The sequence below is a fragment of the Caloenas nicobarica genome, chromosome 3, assembly GCF_036013445.1.
Source record: "Caloenas nicobarica isolate bCalNic1 chromosome 3, bCalNic1.hap1, whole genome shotgun sequence".
In the NCBI taxonomy this organism is placed as follows: Eukaryota; Metazoa; Chordata; class Aves; order Columbiformes; family Columbidae; genus Caloenas; species Caloenas nicobarica.
Genome location: NC_088247.1, coordinates 86380726 through 86402176, shown reverse-complemented (window position 1 = coordinate 86402176; position 21451 = coordinate 86380726). Strand labels below are relative to the sequence as shown.

General features: G+C 41.0%; 2 protein-coding genes across 3 annotated transcripts in view; both read left to right on the top strand.

The window, feature by feature from the left end:
• Positions 1-2712, top strand: part of HEATR5B (HEAT repeat containing 5B) — a 61259-nt gene extending 58547 nt beyond the window's left edge. For both annotated transcript variants that reach the window (XM_065631292.1, XM_065631291.1), the window contains exon 36: positions 47-2712. In XM_065631292.1, coding sequence (XP_065487364.1) covers positions 47-351 — 305 coding nt within the window. In that variant the 3' untranslated portion in view covers positions 352-2712. The remainder of the gene's footprint in view (positions 1-46) is intronic.
• Positions 2713-3972: 1260 nt separating this feature from the next.
• STRN (striatin) overlaps positions 3973-21451 on the top strand; it is a 70872-nt gene continuing 53393 nt past the window's right edge. Inside the window, 3 exon segments of the mRNA XM_065632990.1 lie at positions 3973-4118; positions 4120-4459; positions 17863-17966. Of these exon segments, the coding sequence (XP_065489062.1) occupies positions 3973-4118; positions 4120-4459; positions 17863-17966 (590 nt within the window).

The window sequence follows — 21451 nt, the reverse complement described above, 5'->3', positions numbered from 1 at the left end:
TTACATATCATTACATAATATTACCTTTTTTTTCTTTTACTTTCAGGAGTCCAGTTGCTTGCCCTTTTGGTTCCCACTCTCATCTCCTATTTACTGAATGAAAATGCCTTTGCCTCTGCATCTACAGCATCTAAGGATCTTCATGAATTTGCACTTCAGAATCTAATGCACATTGGTCCACTTTACCCGCATGCTTTCAAGACAGTAATGGGAGCTGCTCCTGAATTAAAAACACGTCTAGAAACTGCAGTCCGAGCAAGTCAGGCCAGCAAAGCAAAAGCAGCTGCTAGGCAACCACCACCCACAGTACATTCCACCCCAACAATTAAACTGAAAACTAGCTTTTTTTGAATTACTTTTTATTATTTTTGGACTATTAAGTAGTCAGAAGCATTACATTATCCCTGATGTGTTACTGCATATATGTTTGTAATTTTGTGTAATTTGTATGTGAAAGGCTGTCTAATAGAGCTTTGTGTAATTACTTGAAATCCATGCATTACAAGGGAAGTGGTTTTATTGTATAGATTTTTAGGAAATTTAATGTGATCATATTTATGAATTTGTGTTATAAATTATGCACAAAAAACCCCTATTCTCTATCTGACTAAATAGTTTTATTTATTTTTAAAAGCTACCCCAAACCTTTCAGTGGTTTTTGAAATCTGATGATTGTTATCCTACCATTGTGCACACTAACACAGTGGGGACAGAGGGAAGAGGGGAAACTGTTACGCTGTACTTACCATGTACCATGGTGTAGAAGTATGCACTTTCTCCTTCTAATAACAAAGGAGGGAAGAGGATTATCAGACCTTGTAGATCATTTCAGCTTGCATGGAAAAAAAAAAAAAAAGGCAATTTTTCAGCCTTTCTTGAGGTGGATGATCAAGCATGCTGTTGTCCTTATTTCTGTGGTGTATATTTCGTTCAGGTCTGTTTCCATGCTTGAAAATTAATAAAGAATGCAAAGAATCTGATCCCCTATCTCTTCTAAGATAAATTTTAAAGAATGCATTTGGAATTGAGTTCATAAAGAGAACTGCCTGCTATCTGCATTTTTGTAGGTGTAGATTTTTGGCCCTTGTAAGGTGCTGTGTGTTGGCAGCCTTCCTACTCTACCAGACACTGGCTGAATACGATGATTCAGTGCTCTGTTCTTTGTCCAGGCTCCTAGGTATTTATTTAACCTTCTTGCAAGATTTTTAGTCTCATTGGATATATCTTATCTGGAGTCTTTGATAATTTTGCAGAGCCAAATTCCTTGAGCACTTTGCACCTGTACTAAGGGGGCAGAACGCTGGTGAGAACCAGGCACCTCCAGTTTTTCCTTTCCCTGCCAGGCTTTTCTTTTTTGAAAAGCACGTTGGTCCCCTCACATCTGAGTGAGAGTCTGATCTGCAGGGTTTGGAGTTCCGGGCTCAAGTGCTGTGCGAACCTTAGAGCACGGAGCCAGTGACTCTCCATGTCTGTCTGCTGCCAGACCTCACCCCTCCTATTGGCAGAAGTGCAGAACCATGTATTTTCTTGTGTATACAAGGCTGGCATGAATTTTTTGACACCGCTGTTGAATGTATAGGTTTATATGCAGATCTTTGTATACATCTTGCTTTACAGAGAGAAGCCACATAACTAGAAACTTTAGCTAGGCCTGTTGAGTTTCATCTCTGACGTTTTTCTGGATACTTGGTAAAAACTGCATATTTCAGAAGCTTCTACTTCAACCCAAATATAAAAAAGGAATAGTGAATAGTAGCAAATGTGATTAATAGTTGGTTGAAATATTTGTACATCATTATTTTTGCATAATCACTTGCCTACTCTCTCGTTTCCCGTAATACCTGATAAAACGCTTTGAGTACCTGTGCAAAATGAAGGACAGTGCTCTTTTGCCCTATTGTGTTTGGTGTGTGCCAAATACTTAACATAAAATCAGAAAAGCTTTTATTTCACAGTGAATACTTTAGTACTGAAGAGAGGACACAACAAGGGGTGCATACTCTGATCTTTTAAATATTTTTTTTTATAAAGATGCTAACATCCAAGTCTTGTTCCATTGTCCTACAGGAGTAAAGATGCGCACGGAAGTGAAAACAACATGCCGTACAGGAGGAGGAAAGTAATTTCACTACTTTTTTTATCTTACTATGTGTAGTGAGAATTAAATTGGTTAACATATATCACTTTCTAATAAGGATTTCCAGCATTACAAAGTTATTTTGCTCAGAAGTAGTTCTGAACCTGTTTAACATTTGAGAGAAAGTATTAAGGAAACTCAGTACAAAATGGAACACAACGATTTTGAAAGTAAAAGTAAGAAAAGAAGTTTTGGATTCCCTCACCCACAGGTACACTAGTAATTAATGACTTCGATGTTTGTTGGAAACTCTTTGTCTATAATAAGGTTTTATTTATTTTTTATCTCAGCACTTCTATGTTTTAGTTAGACTCTACAACATGTCTGAGAACTCACAAAAGGGGAGGAGTGGGGAGGGAAGTATAGCAATCAAGCATAACTAAGCAGCATGTAGAAAAATAGAAAAAGGTTAGCAGAAGGGAAAATGGTACTAGACAGATGTAGAGGGATAGAGAAGGGAGAGGTTTTTCTTTGTATACTGTGTGACCGTGTACAGCATGCTCAGCTTTCATTTGTATGCATCCTTCACGGTTTCTAGTCCTCGTTTCCTTCTTTGCTTGTTCCTGGTACTAAAGGTAGAGCCTTGTGGTTTTACATAATATTTTGGCATGAAATTTCATTTTATTAAAAAATCCAAAATAACTTGAAATACCCATAGTTCTTATTTTCCTTTGTCACCCTCTCGATATTTGTCTTTGTTGAAGGCCTTTTTAATGTGGTTTTTCACAAAGCTTGTTTGCTCAGTTTCCCTTTCATGTCTTTCCTCTCTACTGTTTCCTTCCTTTCTCAGTGAGCTGTGTTGTTCTACCCCGGTTCCCTGCCGAGCTCCCCCGGACCACACTCCCTCTTTTGTGCTTTTGCTCCTCTTCCTCTCCTGCTCTGCGACGCTCTCTATAAGCTTCCCTCGTTGTCTTTCCCTCTTTAGAGCTGTGGCTGGTGGACGATCTCTTTACGCTTTTAATCTCCAAGGGCTGGGTTACGAAGAGGGCGATTACAACTTCAGCACAGCCCGAAGGAAACAGGAAGCATTGCTTGAGCAAGCAGCGGGCGCTCCTGCTGCGCCCGGGGCGCCCTGAGGGGCGGCAGGGCCATCTCTCGCGCACTGTAAGGCCTGTTGGTAGCCATGCGTCTGTCCTCACCAGGCCTCTGGTGTCTGCATGCAGCACGGAAGGCAAACCTGACCCTGGTTTTGGGAGACAGAGGAGAGAGAAGTGCTGCTGACAGCTGCTGCCCTCAGCCCAGGGCTTTGCCGGCAGCCTCAAATGATCTTGTTTTCCCTTTCCTTGTGGAAGAGGCAAAGTGGGTAACTCCCAAAAAATGCAGTTTTGCTCTCTCTTTCATCCCAGCCAGGGATGGTATTACGCCATTCGGTGCTTTGACGCCAACTGCTGCTCAGAACAAGACTGAAATGGAGAAGCCTGGGGTGAGAGGGCAGGGCTTCACCCAAGTTTGTGGAACTGCTGCGAGACACCTGCCCTTATGTCCCCAGGGTGGGCCGCGAGTGTGCTAAAGCCATTTAAATCCAGCTCCGAGGTGGAGATTACGATTAATCCCTGCTCCGTTGCTGCTCGGCGTGCCCTCCCCTCCTGCCGCGGCTTTGCGGGGCGGCTCCCTCCGGTCTCTCTCACCCCCGCCCCGCTGCCCGGGGCGCACTGCCAGCTGCCCCTGCCACGGCTTGCCCATCTCTGCCCCAGGGCGCCACGTCATGGGGTGAGGAACGCTCCCTGTAACGTCACTCCTCGAGATAAGGGCAGCGCGGAGGCGACGAAGGCGGCGGGGACAACCTTCCCGCCTCCACCTCCGCGCCGCCGCCCAGCGGAACTACGCTTCCCAGAATGCCGCGGGCGGGGCCGGCGCGAATCGCGCTCTGGCATTGTCCCCTCCGCGTTGCCGTAGCAGCCGGCGGGGGCGGCTGTCAGGCGGTGACGGCGGGCGGGACGCGCCCAGGTTGTTGCTGCTGCCGGGACGCGGCTGGGTGCGGGCGGCGGGGAGCACGGCAGACCCGGCCCGGCCATGGACGAGCAAGCGGGGCCCGGCGTTTTCTTCAGCAACAACAACAACAATAACGCCCTGCTTCTGCCGCCGCCGGCGGGCGGGCCGGGGCTGGAGCCGGGCGAAGCGGCGGCAGCAGCGGCCGCCGCGGCGGCAGCAGGAGGAGGCGGCGGCGGCGGCGGGGGGGTCTCAGCCTCCGGAGCCGCCGCACCGGTGTCGGCGTCCCGGGCTCAGTACAGCGTGCCGGGCATCCTGCATTTCCTGCAGCACGAGTGGGGCCGCTTCGAGGCGGAGCGCGCCGAGTGGGAGGCGGAGCGGGCGGAGCTGCAGGTAACAGCCCCTCTCCCCCCCTTCCCTGCTCAGGCGGCCGCTCCCCTCCGGCTGCGCAGGGCCGGGGTCCCCCGGCCCTGCGCAGCCGGAGGGGAGCGGCCGCCCTACCCGCTGCCCCGGCTTCCCCCGTGTCCCATTCCCCAAGAGGGAGCGGTCGCCCGGCTCCGCCGCGGGCCATTCCCCTCCCCTCGGAGCACGGCCGCCCCCCGCCGCTGTGCGGAGGGGCGTGACATGGCGGCGGCCCTGGGGGGAGCGGCTCCCGCCGCCTCTCCGGAGTTTTCCGGGTGCCCCTCCAGGCCCGGCTGCTTCAACTTGTCACCAGTTTCATAACCCGCTCTTACCAGTCGCTCCCGGCGAGCTCCCCGCGCCGCTTGTGCCGCTGCCCCCGGCCCACGGCCCCGCCGGGCCCGGGGCACCGGCTGCCACTCTTTCGGTGTTACGTTATGTAGTGTTTTAAGTTGAAAAGCGGTGGGGTTGATGTGCTTATTAATGTATGGAAGGACTGATAGCGATCTTGTGGTTGAAGAACTTGTGAACTGTTGGCTTGGAGCCGTCGCTGTCTGATACTTCGCTGATGGGCGCGTTACATTAATACCAGCCGATAACGCAACCTTCGTTGTTCCTCTTTGGCTTTGTTTACAAGAAAATCTCTCTTGTAAACCTTAACGCTGGCCACGTTACCAGCAGCCCACTGTTTGATTCTCAGCTGGCCTTGCTTGAGACTGAAAAGTCTCTACTTGGCTTCCCTTTTAGGCCTCTTTTCTTTGTCTCTTGCTTCCTGTCCATCTCTTTTCTTTCTATATCGTTGCTTGAAACTACTGTATTTATCAAGGGAGTCTTGAGCCTGTTTAGCAATGTGAACCACTTTTCTGATTTTTTTTTTTTTTAATTAGTAGGGAAGTCATCTTTTTAATTGTACTTCCTATGGTAACATCACACAACCGCTCTGAGAAGGGCGGCAGATGTGACATTCTTCATTGAGGTTTCCTTTGTAGGAATTTAAAGGAAGTGGTCAGGAGGACAAAAGAGTAACTTTAATTTTAGCTTCAGTGATTCAATGAAAAATTCATCAATAACTGAATCATGTTTCTACTCCATACATCCAGTAAATACTATGTAGAAAGTATTATATAGTATGTAGAAAGCTTGGCCGTGTATAAGAACATAGTGTGTCACATGCCCAGTGGAATCTTGTAAATATCTTGACTTTTTTTGTAGTCAATATAGATCTCAAAAATTGATTTGCAGAAAAAAATCCGTTTTACAGGACCTAAGAAATTCTGCCAGTGTGTTAATAGCGCTTTGCAGATTTATAATGCCTCTTGACAGAGGCTAACATGCTATTCCTCCTCCCCTAAGTATTTCTCAAAAGCTTGGGTGTTATGAGTGAGACAGGAGGAAAGAAGAAGAGTATTTAAACTATTTGCCGAAGTCATGTATTATCAGTGGCAGAACTGGGAATATAACCCGATTACAAGTTGTTTGCTTGAACGCCTTTGGCTCTTGCCAAAACATCTCAATAAAGTTATAATTAGCTGTGGCTGGCATTGCCACAAGCTGTAACAGCATTTATCTGCTGCAGAGTCATGTTCAGAAAGGTGCAAAATTCTTGGCTGTCTCTACAGGCATCAGGCGTTACATCTGCTGTGACCATTTGCAGATGAATGTTCTTTGATCCGTGTGAGAGGTTTGCGTTAGAGATTCAGCAACTACAGGATGTAGAAATTGTACATGTACAGTTGAAGGACGAGAAGCGTTAATTAAAAACCGGTTCTGAAGCCTTTTGTTGGCCTATATCTTTGGAAGTGTTTAACAGAATAATGGAAATTTGAGGTTGAGCAGTTTCTCTCTCTTGAGATAAAGATTCAGTGCTCCCGATTGTACTTTACCAGCCTTGAATCCAATGTAAATGTTAGATTATCTGTTCTCTTGGGAGGCTGTGTGGCAGAGGATGGATTTTGTATGGTCTTCTTAGTACTCCATAAATTTTATCTGCAATTCATCTTGTTTCTTAGAGTTGTTGTTTTTTTTGTTTTTTTTTTTTTTAGTATCCAGTTTGTCACTTGCCATGATATTTAGATACTTCAGATGCTTTATGCCACAGGGTTACTGTGCTTGGCTTCTGCTCAGTAGTTGCTGGTTAGCTAAGGTACACCCTTTCTCCAAAAAACACCTTGTCACTCAGTCTCACTTTGATTCCCTATCTTCCTTTTCTTCCCCTCTGGCCTTGTTTTTATTTTCTCATTTTCCTTGTAATTAATTGTGTGGAACTAAATGTGATATTGAGGTAGAGTACCTTTCTGTTGCATTGTGTGATACTTATTCAGGTGACACACACCTGAGTTTATAACATACGTGAACTGGCAGGCAGGGCAACTCATTCTCTGTTCTTAGTTACGGGTCTGCTACTGCCTTTCCAAGGTTTTTCTTCCTATCAAGTGCTTTTATTTCGCTTTTCCTGGCAAATATCCATGTTTACTGTGGTTTTCTAATTTTTTTTATCTTTTAAAATTATTGTTTCCTCTATTATATAATCTTCCTCATTCAGAGTGAAAGGGGACTTCAATATTTATGTCTATGCAAGTATCATTAGTAAGCTGTGCATTTCAAATCAGAATGAAAACAGATTCCTACAGACTTCCCCTAGATGCTTATCTGCTAATTACATATTTCACTTTTAGTGCTTGCTTTCTGTTTACAGTACTTTGACATCTGCAGATTGCAAAATTATCCTAAGAATAAACTTCATGATGCCCTGTGAAGTAATTCACTGGAAGAAATACTAACGTTATTAATCCTAATTTTAGTGTTCCCAAACTGTGTTTTATAGCACTATCATGTATTTTCATATATTTTCAGAAATTAGTAATTTTCCTTTTCTTAGGTTCTTCTAGCAGCTGCTTGGGATAGTTGACAACGAAGGGTTTCCTCCTCTGCAAAAGTTTTAAACTTTAGGTTTTTTCCATTCTGCATTTTTCTGGACTGTGTTTCTGAGGCATTTCAGAGTTGTCATTATGTATTGGACAAGCCCATCCCAAAGGAGCCAAGGGTTTGTTCAAATGCATATGCAGGGCACCAAAATTCATATATTCGCTTGAAGCAAGCAGGGTTGAAAATGCCTTTCATATTGGTGTCTTGCCTTAACTGTACGTATTCCGACTGGTTGGGGGAGATTCTCTGCTGTGGATGTTATTTGCCTTTTAATTATCCATCTGCCGCCCCTGGGAGAGAGCGATGGGGACTCTGCTCCGGGGGCTGGGACCCCGCAGAGCCCAGCGCTGCTGATGCGCATCCTCACGAGTGACAAAGCTGCTGAGCTCTGCTGTTCTGGGCTGGGTGAGCTTGGAAGGCTTGTGCGTGTATGGCTTTTGTTTTGACTAGAAATTCTGTCTTTGCAAGCAATGCATATGTTGCTGTGGAAAGTTTTGCTTCTGACAAACATTTTTCTGGCAAAAATGCTGATTTGCAGACTTTGGCATTTCTCCGCATTTCACAAATGCTGTAAATTGCAACAAACTGCTATTCTGTATGTAACTGTGTGTATAGACACCTCATATCCTGCTAAGGAATTTTCTAGGTCTTGTCCTCTTCACTGCTGAAGTTTTCATTTCTTCTAACCGATAAATGTTTCTTAAGAGTAGTAGACAGGTTTGGAGTAGTAGGACCTGATAGGGTTACATTGAAATTGTTTTTCTTGGATAAACTTTCATTTGAAAAGGTTTGCAAGGAAATTACAGAGAATGGGTGGATACAATGTGCTTGTCTTTCCAGAACTTTGTTAAAAATACTCCTTGTGAGACAGTGCCAAAAGACAACAAAACAAACCCAAAACCCCAAAAACAAATGAACAAAAAAACCCCCAACAACACAAACAAACAAACAAAAAACCCCCTAAATGTTAGGGAAAGAGTTAATGAAATGAAATAAAATGTGCTTAAATGATAGCAAACAATCGTAATAGAAGGAATGTGATGGAAATACTAGATAAGCACTTGAGGTGGGTCGTGGAGGTCAGATTTGGAGGTGTTAGCTCTTTGGGGAGGCTCAGGGCTGGTGATCTTCCCCCTTGCTGCTGCTTTTCCGAGGTGAGAGGCTGGCGGTGAAACCAGGCACTCCGTGGTAAGATTGTGTCCTTGGAGACAAACAAGTTAAAGTAATGAGGAGAAGGGGCAAATCAGACAGATGGCTGTGGCTATTTATAGTGTGGTTTAGGACATTCGTTACTTGATTCAGAAATAGTTGATATTTACAGTTTGTTGGCTTTTAGATAGCGGTCCTCTTATTGGATTAAGTTTCTAGTTGAAAATCCTTCTGATAGTCGGATAATCTGCAAATATTGGTCTGAGGAAAAGTAATGAGCAGTAAGTTGATGAAATCAATTATTTAGTTAATGGAAAACTCAAGATTTGGTTTGGCCAATAAAATGGAAGATAAAGTAATTCAGTTTGAAGTTGTTTTGTGTAAGATTTTCAAATATTATGATGTGGGTTGAATCTCTGAGATTCTCTGTGAAATATGGCTTGGTAGAAGTCTTCAATAAAATATTTTTTCTTATAAGGCAGATATTACAAAGAAAACAGTAATTAATGTTAAATTCCTCTCCACCCCAGAAGGACAATATTTTCAAATTTATTGTTTTAAATACGTCAGCTAAAGCAAATTAAAGGCAGGAGAAAATAAGCCCTGGTCACAATATTGAGGCATATTTAGTTGGAAAGATGATACTAAATGGGTCTTGGTGACTGCCAGATGTCCTTTCATTTGCTAATTTTTTTTTAGCAAACTTTCTAGTTGCCCAGTTCATGTGAAGCAAAGGAGAGAAGCTTCTGTCCTCTTTCTTGTTTGCTTATATGCGTGTTTGCCAGCTAATCCCAATATACTCATTGATAAGCCCTCATGGCTTCTTTTATTTAAGCCAGGAGGACTAGTGGGAGTGAATGTTCAGCGATCAAAGAGCCACATTATAGAAATCTGTAGCTGTTGTAGAGAAGTAGAATGTAAGAAGAAGCTGATGAGACTGGTTCTTTGCAGGTCTGTATCTGTTTTTTGTAGTAGCTTGACTTTTTTTTTTTTTTTTTTTAATTGCATAAATGATCCGAACATTTCATAGAATCATAGAATCATTTCAGTTGGAAGAGACCCTCAGGATAATCGAGTCCAACATAACCTAGACTAACTCTATTTCCCAGCATCAGATTTTCCCATTCTTCTCAAATCTGTTAAACCTGTAATTTAGTTTAAGTGTAATGAAAATGTGTTTCTTAAATGGGCCTAACTTTTAGGAAAATGCTGCTGTAAATATCAAGGTGGCATGAACAGACGGTTTTGCAATGTTACATTGTCTCCAAGTGGTCTTTAAAGCTTACAAAGACTTTCACATGAAGTTGTACTTTAAAAAAGGATTTTCTGATTTTCATTATTTGCTACAGAGTTGTTGAATTAAGCAGAAGTGAAATAAGTTGTTATGTTCTAGGTGGGAAAACTTTGGTTTTCCTTGTCAGATTAGCATATGGTGGAACATCCTATGTGTCCTTACTAGTGCACGTTTATAATTTAAATCAGTATCTCTGTGTCCTACTCAAATTGTAACCCTCCTTTTTCTGTTGAAGATCTTGGCTCATGTCAGTTTTATTGCATCAGGGCTAAGTAACTTTGCACTGTTTGAACAGCAAGTTGCAAATATAACTTGGCCTTTATGAGCATTTCAGTAGACACTGAAGCTTTATTTACCAATTCTAGAACAAGCTGTGTAAAATTCCCCGAGGAAGATCACATGCATCCCCAGAGACTTTTGGTTCATCTTAGTTTAATGCCAAAAGAAGTAAGGCTGTACAAATGCCAAGGCTCAACTAAAATTGATATCCATACACAGTTTTCTGAGAAAATAGGTATTGGTCAGCAACCTACTCACATATTTGGTTTCACAAGGCTGCAAGATCTTGTCAAGTCCTCCTTTCTAAGTTCCTTAGCTAAAAAGTGGCAAGAACTGACTTAGAAATAGATTAAGGATTGTTATGTTTTGTTCTTAAATGCCGAGAGATGTGTAGATACTTGAAACAGCTCTTCTGCATCACTTCAGAGTGGCCAGGATCCAAGCTTTGCATACAATATACTAGAAATAAAAATACTCTGAAATATAAAAACAAAGGTTCACTTTATCATAGTGACCTGTTCTGTATGGGCCTGTAGGTGGATTCATCTGGAAGATGTCCTTTTCCTATTGGAGAAGAATTTGATATATGCTAACTAATATTGAATATTTTGAAAATAACCCAGTGACAAATAAAGACCGAAGTGTAGAAATACTGCCTTTTTTCTGTGCTTAGGCAGGAATGTGTTTCCCTTTAGGGCAGTCACATAGGGCAGGATTGCAAAAGCATCGGAACAAAAATGGCATGCATTATATTTATATCCAAGCTTGTAAACAGGAGGCGAGAACAAAATCAGTTATTTTTGTATGTGTTTCACTTGGTGCTCCAGTCAGTTCGGGGTGGTGGTACATGACTGAATACATGGAGTAGCTGCTCTTGGCTGCAGGGGCGAGAACCAGGAGCGAGCCAGTTGTCTTTTGCAAGTGCTTGTGTGGTCAAGTCTGGTTCACTCCTTGTTTTGTTACCGAATCCAAATCTACAAATCTCCTCCAGATTTGTTCTCCTTTGTCTTGCCATAGCAAATGATTCATTCAGCCTGTGAACTTCTATTGTCTCAGTTAAAATGCGGGCCATAAGTCTGTTTATCAGTCCTGGTGCTGACTGCTGTTGTTGCATTTCTGCCTTTATCGTACAGTAGGTGGAAAGGAATTACATGTGAGCATTTGCAATTTGGATTCCAGCTCATACTATGTGATTGTTTTGTGACATGTCATTGCAGTGTTGCCTATAGAATTACATCACGTTTAAAACTTGCTCTCTTTCTGTCCTTACATCAGTCTACGTGGAGCATACTGCTTGGATTCAAAAAGAAAAAAGAAGTTAATGCTCGCCTCTTAAGTGCATTACAAAAATGACTGGAGGATTAGAGAAAATTTTTACTTATGAAGAATGATTAAATAAACTGAATATACATTGCTTGGCTAAGTCAACAAGTATTTCGATGTTTGCAGTTGATAGAACAGGGAAAGGCAGCACTGCAGACTGGATAAAAGACTGGCTATCTGAACAGCGATCTGCCTAGTAAAACACTTCAAACTGCAGAAAGAAAAGTCTTCCTGTTGGTTGAGATGCTTAAAATAGTAATCAAGGTATTGCCAGGAATAAATTACTGAATTATTTTTGATTCTGGGTGATCTATTAGGAGTTTTGAATTCACTGATAAGAAATTGTTTTTCAAGCAGTCTTTTGAAAGAGGTGAAGAATGTAAGTAAATGGCTTTTTCAACCATCTTTTTTTACTGTAAGCTAAATCTTTAATCTCTTTTGGATGGCTTAATTTTTTCAGGGCTTAGCTGTGATGCCAGTGTTAGGGCATCTCTGAGAAATCCAGCAAAAATAATTTGCCAGTAGCAGATCGTGCTGTGTGTTAGTCCCACGGGACTGTATCGCCCGGCGTGCGGGTGATAAACAGGATGAAACGTGTCTGGGGAGGGTGAAGCTAAATACACCCCAGTGCCTGCCACTCACTTCAGCCTGTGGCCCTGCTTCAGTTTTCTGATTGTAAATGGCTACAGATGCTTACAAAAGCTTCCTCGGCTCTTCTTCCACAGAGTGCTGGTGGGTGTGTGTTGCAATGTTAAGTATAGTGCCTGGAAAATTGTTTGCTGGTTGTACTAGACCACTGGTATTTCCCTTCCCCCTTTCCCCTTCTCCTGTACCTGTTTTTTATCTCTTCTCCTCTGACTTCCCCCCAGGCATACCTACACTTATTTACAAATATACTCAAATATGTAGCACTTCAGTGAGCCAACTATGATCTAAAATACTGAGCACCCCGACAGCCTGCAGAATACTTCTGGCAGATCTCGGTAGACTGGTGAGAAAGACTGTTTGCGGCTGATTCATCTGTATATGTATTTCATTATTTTAGTTATCTACATATTTTTTGCAATCATTTTCTTGCATTTTTTCCCCTCCCTTGTTCTGTTTCTCTCCACCTATGAAGACCTTGTTGTTGAATTATGGAAGCAGCCTACACAGAACTGCATGTCTTACTAGCTCTTACTCTGTCAAATGATGCCTGTTGACCTTCAGATGCCCATAAATTTTAAGTGAGGTTTACTTTAAAATATTAAGATAAATATTTTAAAGAAAAGAACAGAAAAGCTTTTATAGTTCTTCAGTCTTAAGGATTAGAAGAAATTACCTTTAAATCTGAAATAGTTGTAAAATTCAGGAACTGATGGAAGTTGATACTAAATATGCATCATTTGTTTAGCAGCCATAGTACTGTTTATTTTAAAATATTTTCTGTTAAAGGGAAGTATTTTTTAATCTCTCACTTTTCTGTAACGTGAAGGCACCAGCTTAAAAAGGTGTGCAGATATAATATCAGAAGATTCCAGGTTTCCCCAACGTTGGACACTTTTAAGATTCAGTTGTACAGGCTTCTGGGCCATCTTGTCTAGACCGTGTTCTTGCCAAGAAAGGTTGGACCAGGTAATTCTTGTGGTCCCTTCAAACCTGGTATTCTATGATTCTATGAATATGCTTTTTAACATCCTTGTTGTTGTGGTTGCTGATTCCAGGAAGTGTAAATTTCTGTTTACTTTTTTAAACACTGCTAAAATCCAGATTTGTTAAGATGCAGTTTAATTATTTGATTATGTTGTTATGACTGCTAAACCTGTATTAAGAAGTCAACAACATTTAAAAAAATGTTGTTTCTAACCCAGTGCTACCTAAAACATTGCCTCACCCTTTTGTCTGCTTCACAGTAATGTGACCTTAGAGTCTTTTGGGGAATTTCTTAAAACGACAGTGTTGTTGCTTGAGATTTTTTTTTTTTTTTTTAACACAAGGATGAATGTTGTATTTAAAATCTCTTGGTAAAGAAGTGGAATAGTTAAGATAGCTACAGTGCTATTAATTTAGACCAAAGGCACATGAAACTTCTAAGTTTTTTGCAGCTGGTAAGACTAAAAACTTTAATGAGATAAAGTGGAAAAAACCCCAAACTGGACTGTACAGTTGTAGCTGAAATAGACTGTTCCAAGCATCTCTCTTCCCAATATTTTGTTTGGTGTTGTTCTTGCTTTGTTTTCTCTCTTGATTTTAATTTCACAGTTGAGCTGTGGTACAGTGACTTGTAGCACTTGGCCTGGAATAAACTTGGGGCAGGCGCTGCCTTGGCTCCTTGCTGTGGAACCAATGGGGCTGGGTGCGTTGTAGAGATGATGGGCCCCACCCATAAGGCAAGGAACAAGACGAGGTTTTGTGTGATCCCCGTAGGCATTTTAGAGGTTTGTGACGACTAGATTACAACTTGATGCATTTTAACCTTATGAGCTAGAAGGTCAGTTGTCACAAAACCTGTTTGTTGGGCATATTTGTGAGTTCTTGAAATTTTTTGGCAAACCTTCCCAGGAGTAGCAGGAGCGTAGATCAGTGTTGTGGATCAGTCAGAGCAGGAGCATCCTCCTTTGTGCTCCTTCTCCCTCAGGTAGCACGGGCTTCGGGTTTGACTTGCGTTAAAGCTGCAACCGTGGGAAACGGCCTGTGCAGTCTCAATCTACTGATAAAATTCTGTCGTTTACATCCGAATCATAAGAAAACTGTAGACCTTTTGCACTTTAAATATTTGTACACACATTTAGATAGGTGTTGGCTAAATATTTTGATCAGAAATGGTGAACCTGGAGTTATCACTGGTTTGTTCTAGAGACTGAGAAAAACCTGCTAGATCTCATCATTTGTTGTTTTACATGTTTAAACTCGGTGTCTTCATTTATTCAGTTTTCATTCATACTACAAATTGTTTCATTTATGGTACGAAAATTTAGGTTCCTTGGCTTATTTTCAGTTAATTGCCAAACATTGTAAAGAATGACATTTACTTAGGACATATGGACTGTTACAGTATTATTGTTAGTATAAAATTTCAGTTATTGTTTTAATACTGTCCTTATGTGGATTACAAATAAACATGAATATTCATCTTTAAGAATTTCTTAAATAAAATTTGAGCTTACATATTTAACTGATGTTTTGTTGTACACTGAGGCTGACTTAATTGTAATTATCCAGTAATTATATAAATGAGGGATAAGGGTTGCCAGCATCCTGTGGGAAAGGTGGAGAATATTATCCTTACTTTTTATATATTATGCAAATGATAAAATATAAGCATTCTAAATTTTAGTGCCAGAATTTCTCAAATATAATGAGTGTTGGACATAAGGGTGCTACTTAGGAAAAAAGCATGAACAAATTTTGCTAGAAATTCATGCAGCCTCCATGCATTATTCTCAAGCCCTCAGGTGTACCTCTCCATTTCTTGGTTTGCGAATAAAACTACTGGTCGGTGAAGTATATAGTAACCTTGAAAGATCCTGGCAATAAGCTTGTGTAGGGCTGGCTGGAGAGACGGCTCTTGGGCCATGAATTCCACTCTCTTTTTGCTGCATGCTTTTTGAGTAATAAACACAAGGATTTCTTGGAAGTCCAGGAAAAATAGAAGTTGTAAGATATCAGTAAGAGCATTGGCATGCTACTGGCAATAAAAGATGTCCAAAGAATCAATATTTCTTCCAGTGCTCTTTCTTCCTGTGCAATATGTGTAGAATACATACAGCCTGCCAGTGGCCCCAAGGAGGTAGAGCACAATCCTTTTCCTTCATGTTGAATCATAAGATATAGATGCTTCAGTTCCAGAGGCAGAGTTAGGAACATTTACATTCTTTTACATGCTTGCAAAACTTCTGGTAACAATTCTGAATCTTGTTTCTCAAATAGTTAGTCAGACAAGTCACGGAGCCAGGCCCGCCCCTCTGTTGGAAGCGTGACTCTGCTCATTTTCACATGAAGGAGGTGTTGTGTGATATTTCTTAATCAAATCCATTTATGTCTCTCTTTCTTACAAAAGTAAGCTGTCAAAACTACTGAGAAGTTGTGAGGTTTTTTTCTTTGTTTAGGCTGCTACCGGTGGAGGATGGTTTTAACCTCAATTGTGAGCACGGTAATGCAGGTTTGACCCTTGTGGTGGAGCAGCATGTGAGCCAGCCCATTACTGGCTGCCCTTTGCCAACCTGCCAGCTAAACATGCTTCATTCCAGCCTGGTCAGTCAGTTTGTTCTTGGCAAGAAATTGCTTGCAGGCAGCAGGTCCCATCATAGATCACTTCAGCTTGTGTCCTGATGGCACTGGATGATCTTTTTTATTCCAGCCAAATCCGTATTTACATAATGTTCCACTGGTTTTAATAGTGTGATTTGATATTCTCTCACTTTTTGGCTAGAAGGGCATTTGTTTATTTTCTCTGGGCCTGTTTGGAGGCAGGGAAAGAGAGATCGCTAACGTAGCGATATGCATGATAATCTGGGTGTCTGCACAGTTACTGCAGACCAGGTTCTTTATGCTTGGGGTGCTCCTCTTGGTACTGAGAGGGATGGTGACCGTGTTGAGTTGACACGCTGCTTGCACTGTTCCATTCTTCTGGATAGGAAGTGCTGCCTCCACAGCCAGCGTTTCTTTCTTCTTGTCTTTCCCTAAACCTGAGTGTGAAATTAACATTAGAATTCAATTGTAGTTTTTTGTTCATCCCAGTTGGAGTGTTGAGTGAGGAGAGGGTTGATGCCAGAGCAACAGAGGCCTTTCTTCTGATTCAGCTGAGGGGTTTTTTTTGGCAATCGAATGCATTTCCCCTATTGAAGGTGAAGACTGACTTCATCGAAGAGTAGCCAGTGTTTTTCACTCATCATAAACTGGCTTCTCGAGTTGGTGACTGGTTAAAGGATTCTTCAGGTGTCTGTCAAGCTGTTTACTGGCAGTACCTGAGCAATGAAATTATGTCAGCTGGTGTCTTATTTTAAAGTGGCTGCTCTAGTTGGCCACAAGCAAATGGCATTTTGGAGTAAGACTCATCTTGCCTTTTCTCCAGAATTCAACCGAGTTTGTTGTGTGCATTCTCTTCATAGTTGGTGGAGAGAAAATGGTATTTACACACACTGTTTTTCTCACCTTGGGTTAAAAATCTGAAGTAAAATAAATTTTTTTTCAGAAGTGTCTGTCTTCATTAACTAAAATATCTGGGTACTGCTTGCAAGGTTGTGGCAGGTGAAGAGAGGATGCTCCTGCTCATTGCTCCCAAGGTTTCCTTAGAGATTGGTACAGGCTACAGCACCTACAGAAAACGCTGCTTATAGAACTGCAAGGGATATTTATATAAATGAAAGGCTTACTGGTCTTCACGTTCAGCAGCTGATGGTCTAGACCAGTTGCCTTTTATCCTGTTTGCGCTTCTCAAGAGGCAGATGAGATACTTGGAAACTGAGCTGCAAAGGTGCCAGAAAGCTTCTGATCCTGAACTGGCGGGTGTCTTGCAATGCAGGTGATGCCGAGGCCTGAAGTGGTCACTGCCCGTAGGTATTTTTGTCTACAAGTGTATTCGTGAGTTGAGAGAGCACAAGAACCTGCCTCTTATAAGGGACTTGATTTGAGCAGGGGGGACAAAAGTAAGTAGTTCTGCCTTTATGATTAGGAATTACTATCTTGTATATACAATAATTTTCTATTTAAAGGAGATTTTCCATTGGGAACTAAATACTTATTCTCTGCTGGAAGTTGGTAAAGATTAGGTGTCTGGTTTCCACTTCACTTTTCTTCTACACCATTTTTCTCCTCCCTCACCAAAATACCTTTCCCCGTTTTCCAATTTTTCTCTGTCTTAATTATAGTATTTCTAGAGAGTTTTGTTTAACCTATTTTAGTAAGTATTATAATTAACACTTAGCACTGTATTACAAACAGCGTTTTATTTTTCTTTTAGCTGAACATGCTGTACTTCAGTTCAACTAGGATCATGTATCTAGCATGTATCTATAGAACAGTACACTAAATATATACTACTTCAGTTAGTGAGCAGAAATACTCTCTCATCTTCTCCTGTTTATTGTTGGTAAATGCTTTTATCTGCTGAAGACTTTTTATCTATTCCTTATCCTTTATTGAATGTTTAGCTAGAAGAGGAAATAAACTCTGTCAAACAAATTAAAATTGCTTTATTTCTTTTTTTTCTTCTAATCTGTAGTGAACATGCAGTTTAAAAGGCTTATCTATGCAGTGTTTTGTCTAAGCATTTAATGTTTATGAAACACAGTAAGCCAATTATTTTGAATTGTACAAATCAATTTTAAAATAACTTGGAGGAGACACACTTAAGAGCTATACCGAATGGTTTTGAGGAAGCAAATCTAAATTGAACTTTTAAGGTTAGTTGAACTAATTGATTCTAATTGATCTTGGCCTTTTGCAGGCCCAGATCGCCTTTCTTCAAGGTGAAAGGAAAGGGCAAGAAAATCTGAAGAAGGACCTGGTGCGAAGAATCAAAATGCTGGAATACGCGCTTAAACAGGAAAGGTACGCTGCTTTAGTGATGAGTACGTGATGTAGAAATTCGGAAAACAGATACTTTCTTTTGCCCTTGTGTTTGACAAAACCAAGAAATATTACTTCTGAGTATATCCAAAGCTCAAATCGACAAATATTACTATACTAAATAAGCCTAGTAGTCTAAATGTCCGCATTATGGTAAAAACAATAGCTAACAGTGTGTGGCTCCAAAACACACAAATAAAACACATGGTTGATCAACGACAAAAACTTTTTCCTTGGTAACATTCCACCTAACTGTACAAATTATACCCCAGAATTATAGTGTATTCTCTTTTTGTTCAAACTACTAGCTTTGTTTGATAATCTCTGACAACCGAAATCTTGAATAACTGTCTTCAGTCTAGTAATTACTAGGTTTTAATCGTGCTAAATTTTTAGTCTTTTCAGTATGATAGACTCTACAAGAATATCTTCTGGAGGCTAATTGTGTGAGGACTGAAAAATGTTAATGTTTAGCCGTTAATCAAATGTCTGTTTCTTTGTTCGTGGGGATTTCAACAGAAATCCCTAATCTACCATTATTTTCTTACATATTCTTTTCTGTTCCTCTAATCTTTGAGGCAAATTTTTTTTTTATCATGTTTCCACAAGTCTTTCTGTTCAACTGATTTATTTTAGGCCAAAGTTAGCTCTAAAATTGTTTTTATTAGTAAGATGTCTCTTAAAATTCTTGACCAAAGAGTAATTTATGGTACTACTGCAAAGCAATCATTGCTTACATACCATTTTCCTATCAGATAATTCCTACTTCTCTTTTATAAACTATTAATAAAATAAGCCTGTTTTGCATGGTTTGTATTAGTAGAAATGAGATTAGAAATATACACATCTGCAAATGAGGAATAGGATATAGCAGCTAGGTAATTCAAAAAGTATGCTAATAGTTGTACACCACTGTACGGCATTTAGATTTCCTTATCTTATATGGGCTGCTGTAGCACGTGGGACAAGCCTCGTACCGTCCAGTTTGGCTCTTTCCAGTAGCAACCGATGGAGCTGCAGCCAGTTCCCTGGCCAGCAGCAGCCTCGGGGCTTCAGCGTTCTTGCTTCTGCTTTGGGGAGGAATGCTTGATGTAGATACCCTTTTTGCCCAGGCCTTGTCATGGCACCAATCTTATATCAAGTAGCACAGAAAAATATCAATTGAATGCATAATGGAGATTGCGGTTTATAGCTGTGGAAAGGCTTACACTTCAGGCATGATTCTAAAGATTAGAGTAACTTTAAAAGAAGATGGAGGCAATGGAGTACATTCTTGTGTAGTTAAAGATATGCTCTAAGGTATATAAATTCAATAAGATTTCTTGTATTTAAAAATCAAGGGAGCTATTCCTTATTACTCAGGGATATCTCTCATACTTCATGGTTATAACCCATACAAAATAGCAATTTATCTAAAATTATGAAGACATTTCTATGTACAATCAGAGAAGCTTTGTAAGATTAAAAAAGAATCAAAACTCAAACTTCCATATGGATAGCGAAAATGTCCCTCAGTTGCATTCAGTGAAATCCACCTAAATTAAGACATTTAAATCCTAATGCAGCAGTCACTGTCAGCATTAGGAAAAAAACACTCGCTGGTTTCTTACTAGAAGTGTTTACATAGGCATCTTTTATATTTTCTTGTATTTTCTTTTGCAGTGTATGGTATGAGGCTCAGTTACTCAGGTCAGTAGGCTACAGTCAGCTGATCTGATCCAGTTTGGCAGTTTCAGTATGGGTGTGCAATGGTTTTTAAAAGAAATGTGATGCTTGTGAATTGTGTGTACTGGAGACAGCTATTTATAAGAGCTTGTGGTTTTAAACAGCTGTATTATTTACCAGTTTCTGAAGAAACTGTCCTGTATTTCTGCTGGAAATGTCCCTCAGCAAGTGTTCTTGCTTGATACTTAAAAAGAATGGCAACAAGCTGAGCTTGGAAGCACTGCTGTCTTTCCCAGCATTTTCCTTAATCAGCTGTCGGCCAGGTCAGGCAGTAGTCAGCTGGGATGCTGGCTGTGTCCACTGGGACCTCAGAGCTGGGAAATGGGATCCTACAAGTTAGGAGGAGAACATTTCTGGTCAAGTTAGGGGAAGGGTGGTGTGGGTGAGAGGCAGCAGGGAAGCATTCCTGCCCGCCTTCATTTCTGCCCTGGCCTCGCAGCACGCCAAATCTTTCTTAGCTAGATGAAATAAGTTATGACTAACGGCACAGAATATGAAATTGTGACCCAGAGTAGCCTATGTTTGCAAGAAATGAGTGACATTGGTTTTCTCAGATACATGCTTTTATGAGCTGCTGTTCTGTACAGTGAGTGTTCAGCATTCTTTTGTCAACCAGATGTTTTCAAAGTTTGCTATAAGTAACTTTGGAAGCATTGTCATTGTTCTCTATATCATGGCACTTAAGTAATTTTATAGTGGGCAAGGTAGAAAATGAGTTTGTTTACAGATTATCATGCTGTTCTGACAAATCTAGTTTAACGTTTGGTCTTTTTGTTAGTAATTGTAAGATGACCTTTTTGTTGCATGTATAGGAAGCCCAGTTATTTCTCCTGAAGAGTCATAATACACTAAATAGCAAAGAGCTTAGAAGGAGGTAATTAATAGTTAAGCACTATCATTTGTTCAACAGCAGTTTTGGTGTAGTTTTCCCAACATCCAGTAGATTGCAGTCTGAGGCTGTTCACAGTTGAGGGTTACTTTTTATTACTTTATCAATACTTGCTCTACCACCAGTAAATTGCATTGTTTCCTCTGGATTTTCAGGAGCCAGCTGAAATGTAGCACTGATTCTCCCAAGTACACGTCCTATTTTATCTAGTCTAGCTCGTTTCCTGCCTTAACATATTTTAACCAAAGAACTGGACTCCTGAGCCATGTCTCTAGAAACACTTGATTTAATTTTATGTTGTTTTCTGCACTGATGTGTCTGATCAGCGTAAGGCTGGCGCCTTTTCCCCTGGGTAGAATATTGCCGTGCTGTTTCTGGCAGTCGTTCTTGTTTATGTCTCTTGGTTTGGCGGCGGCTCCCAGATCTTCTACGGATGTTTTGGCAGGCTCCCTCAGCACAGCTGGATCAGATGCTTCAGGTCTGGTGACAGATATTTCCAAGAAATAATGGCCTTTTTTGACTGGGATCAAACTTGTTTCCGTGTGAAGTATTTAGAAAAGTTTCTCTGCTCTCAGTCTTAGGAAATTTAAAAGGATGAAAGCTTTTAGCATTTTCCTAAGCAACTCTTGAAGTGTTGTGGTAGCCATGTTGGATGTCTCCAAGCACCATTTGCATAGAAGACACACAGTTTAAAGAAAATACTGCTGATCAAAAAGGGAGAATTGCATGATGAAGTGCAGAAGCTAGAGCAGTGGTAATATTCATATTTATCTGAGTAAGAGCATCTACCCTGTAACATAGTTTCACAGCCCCAAAATAGCTGTATTCCAAACGACTTGAGGGCTAGTTTTCG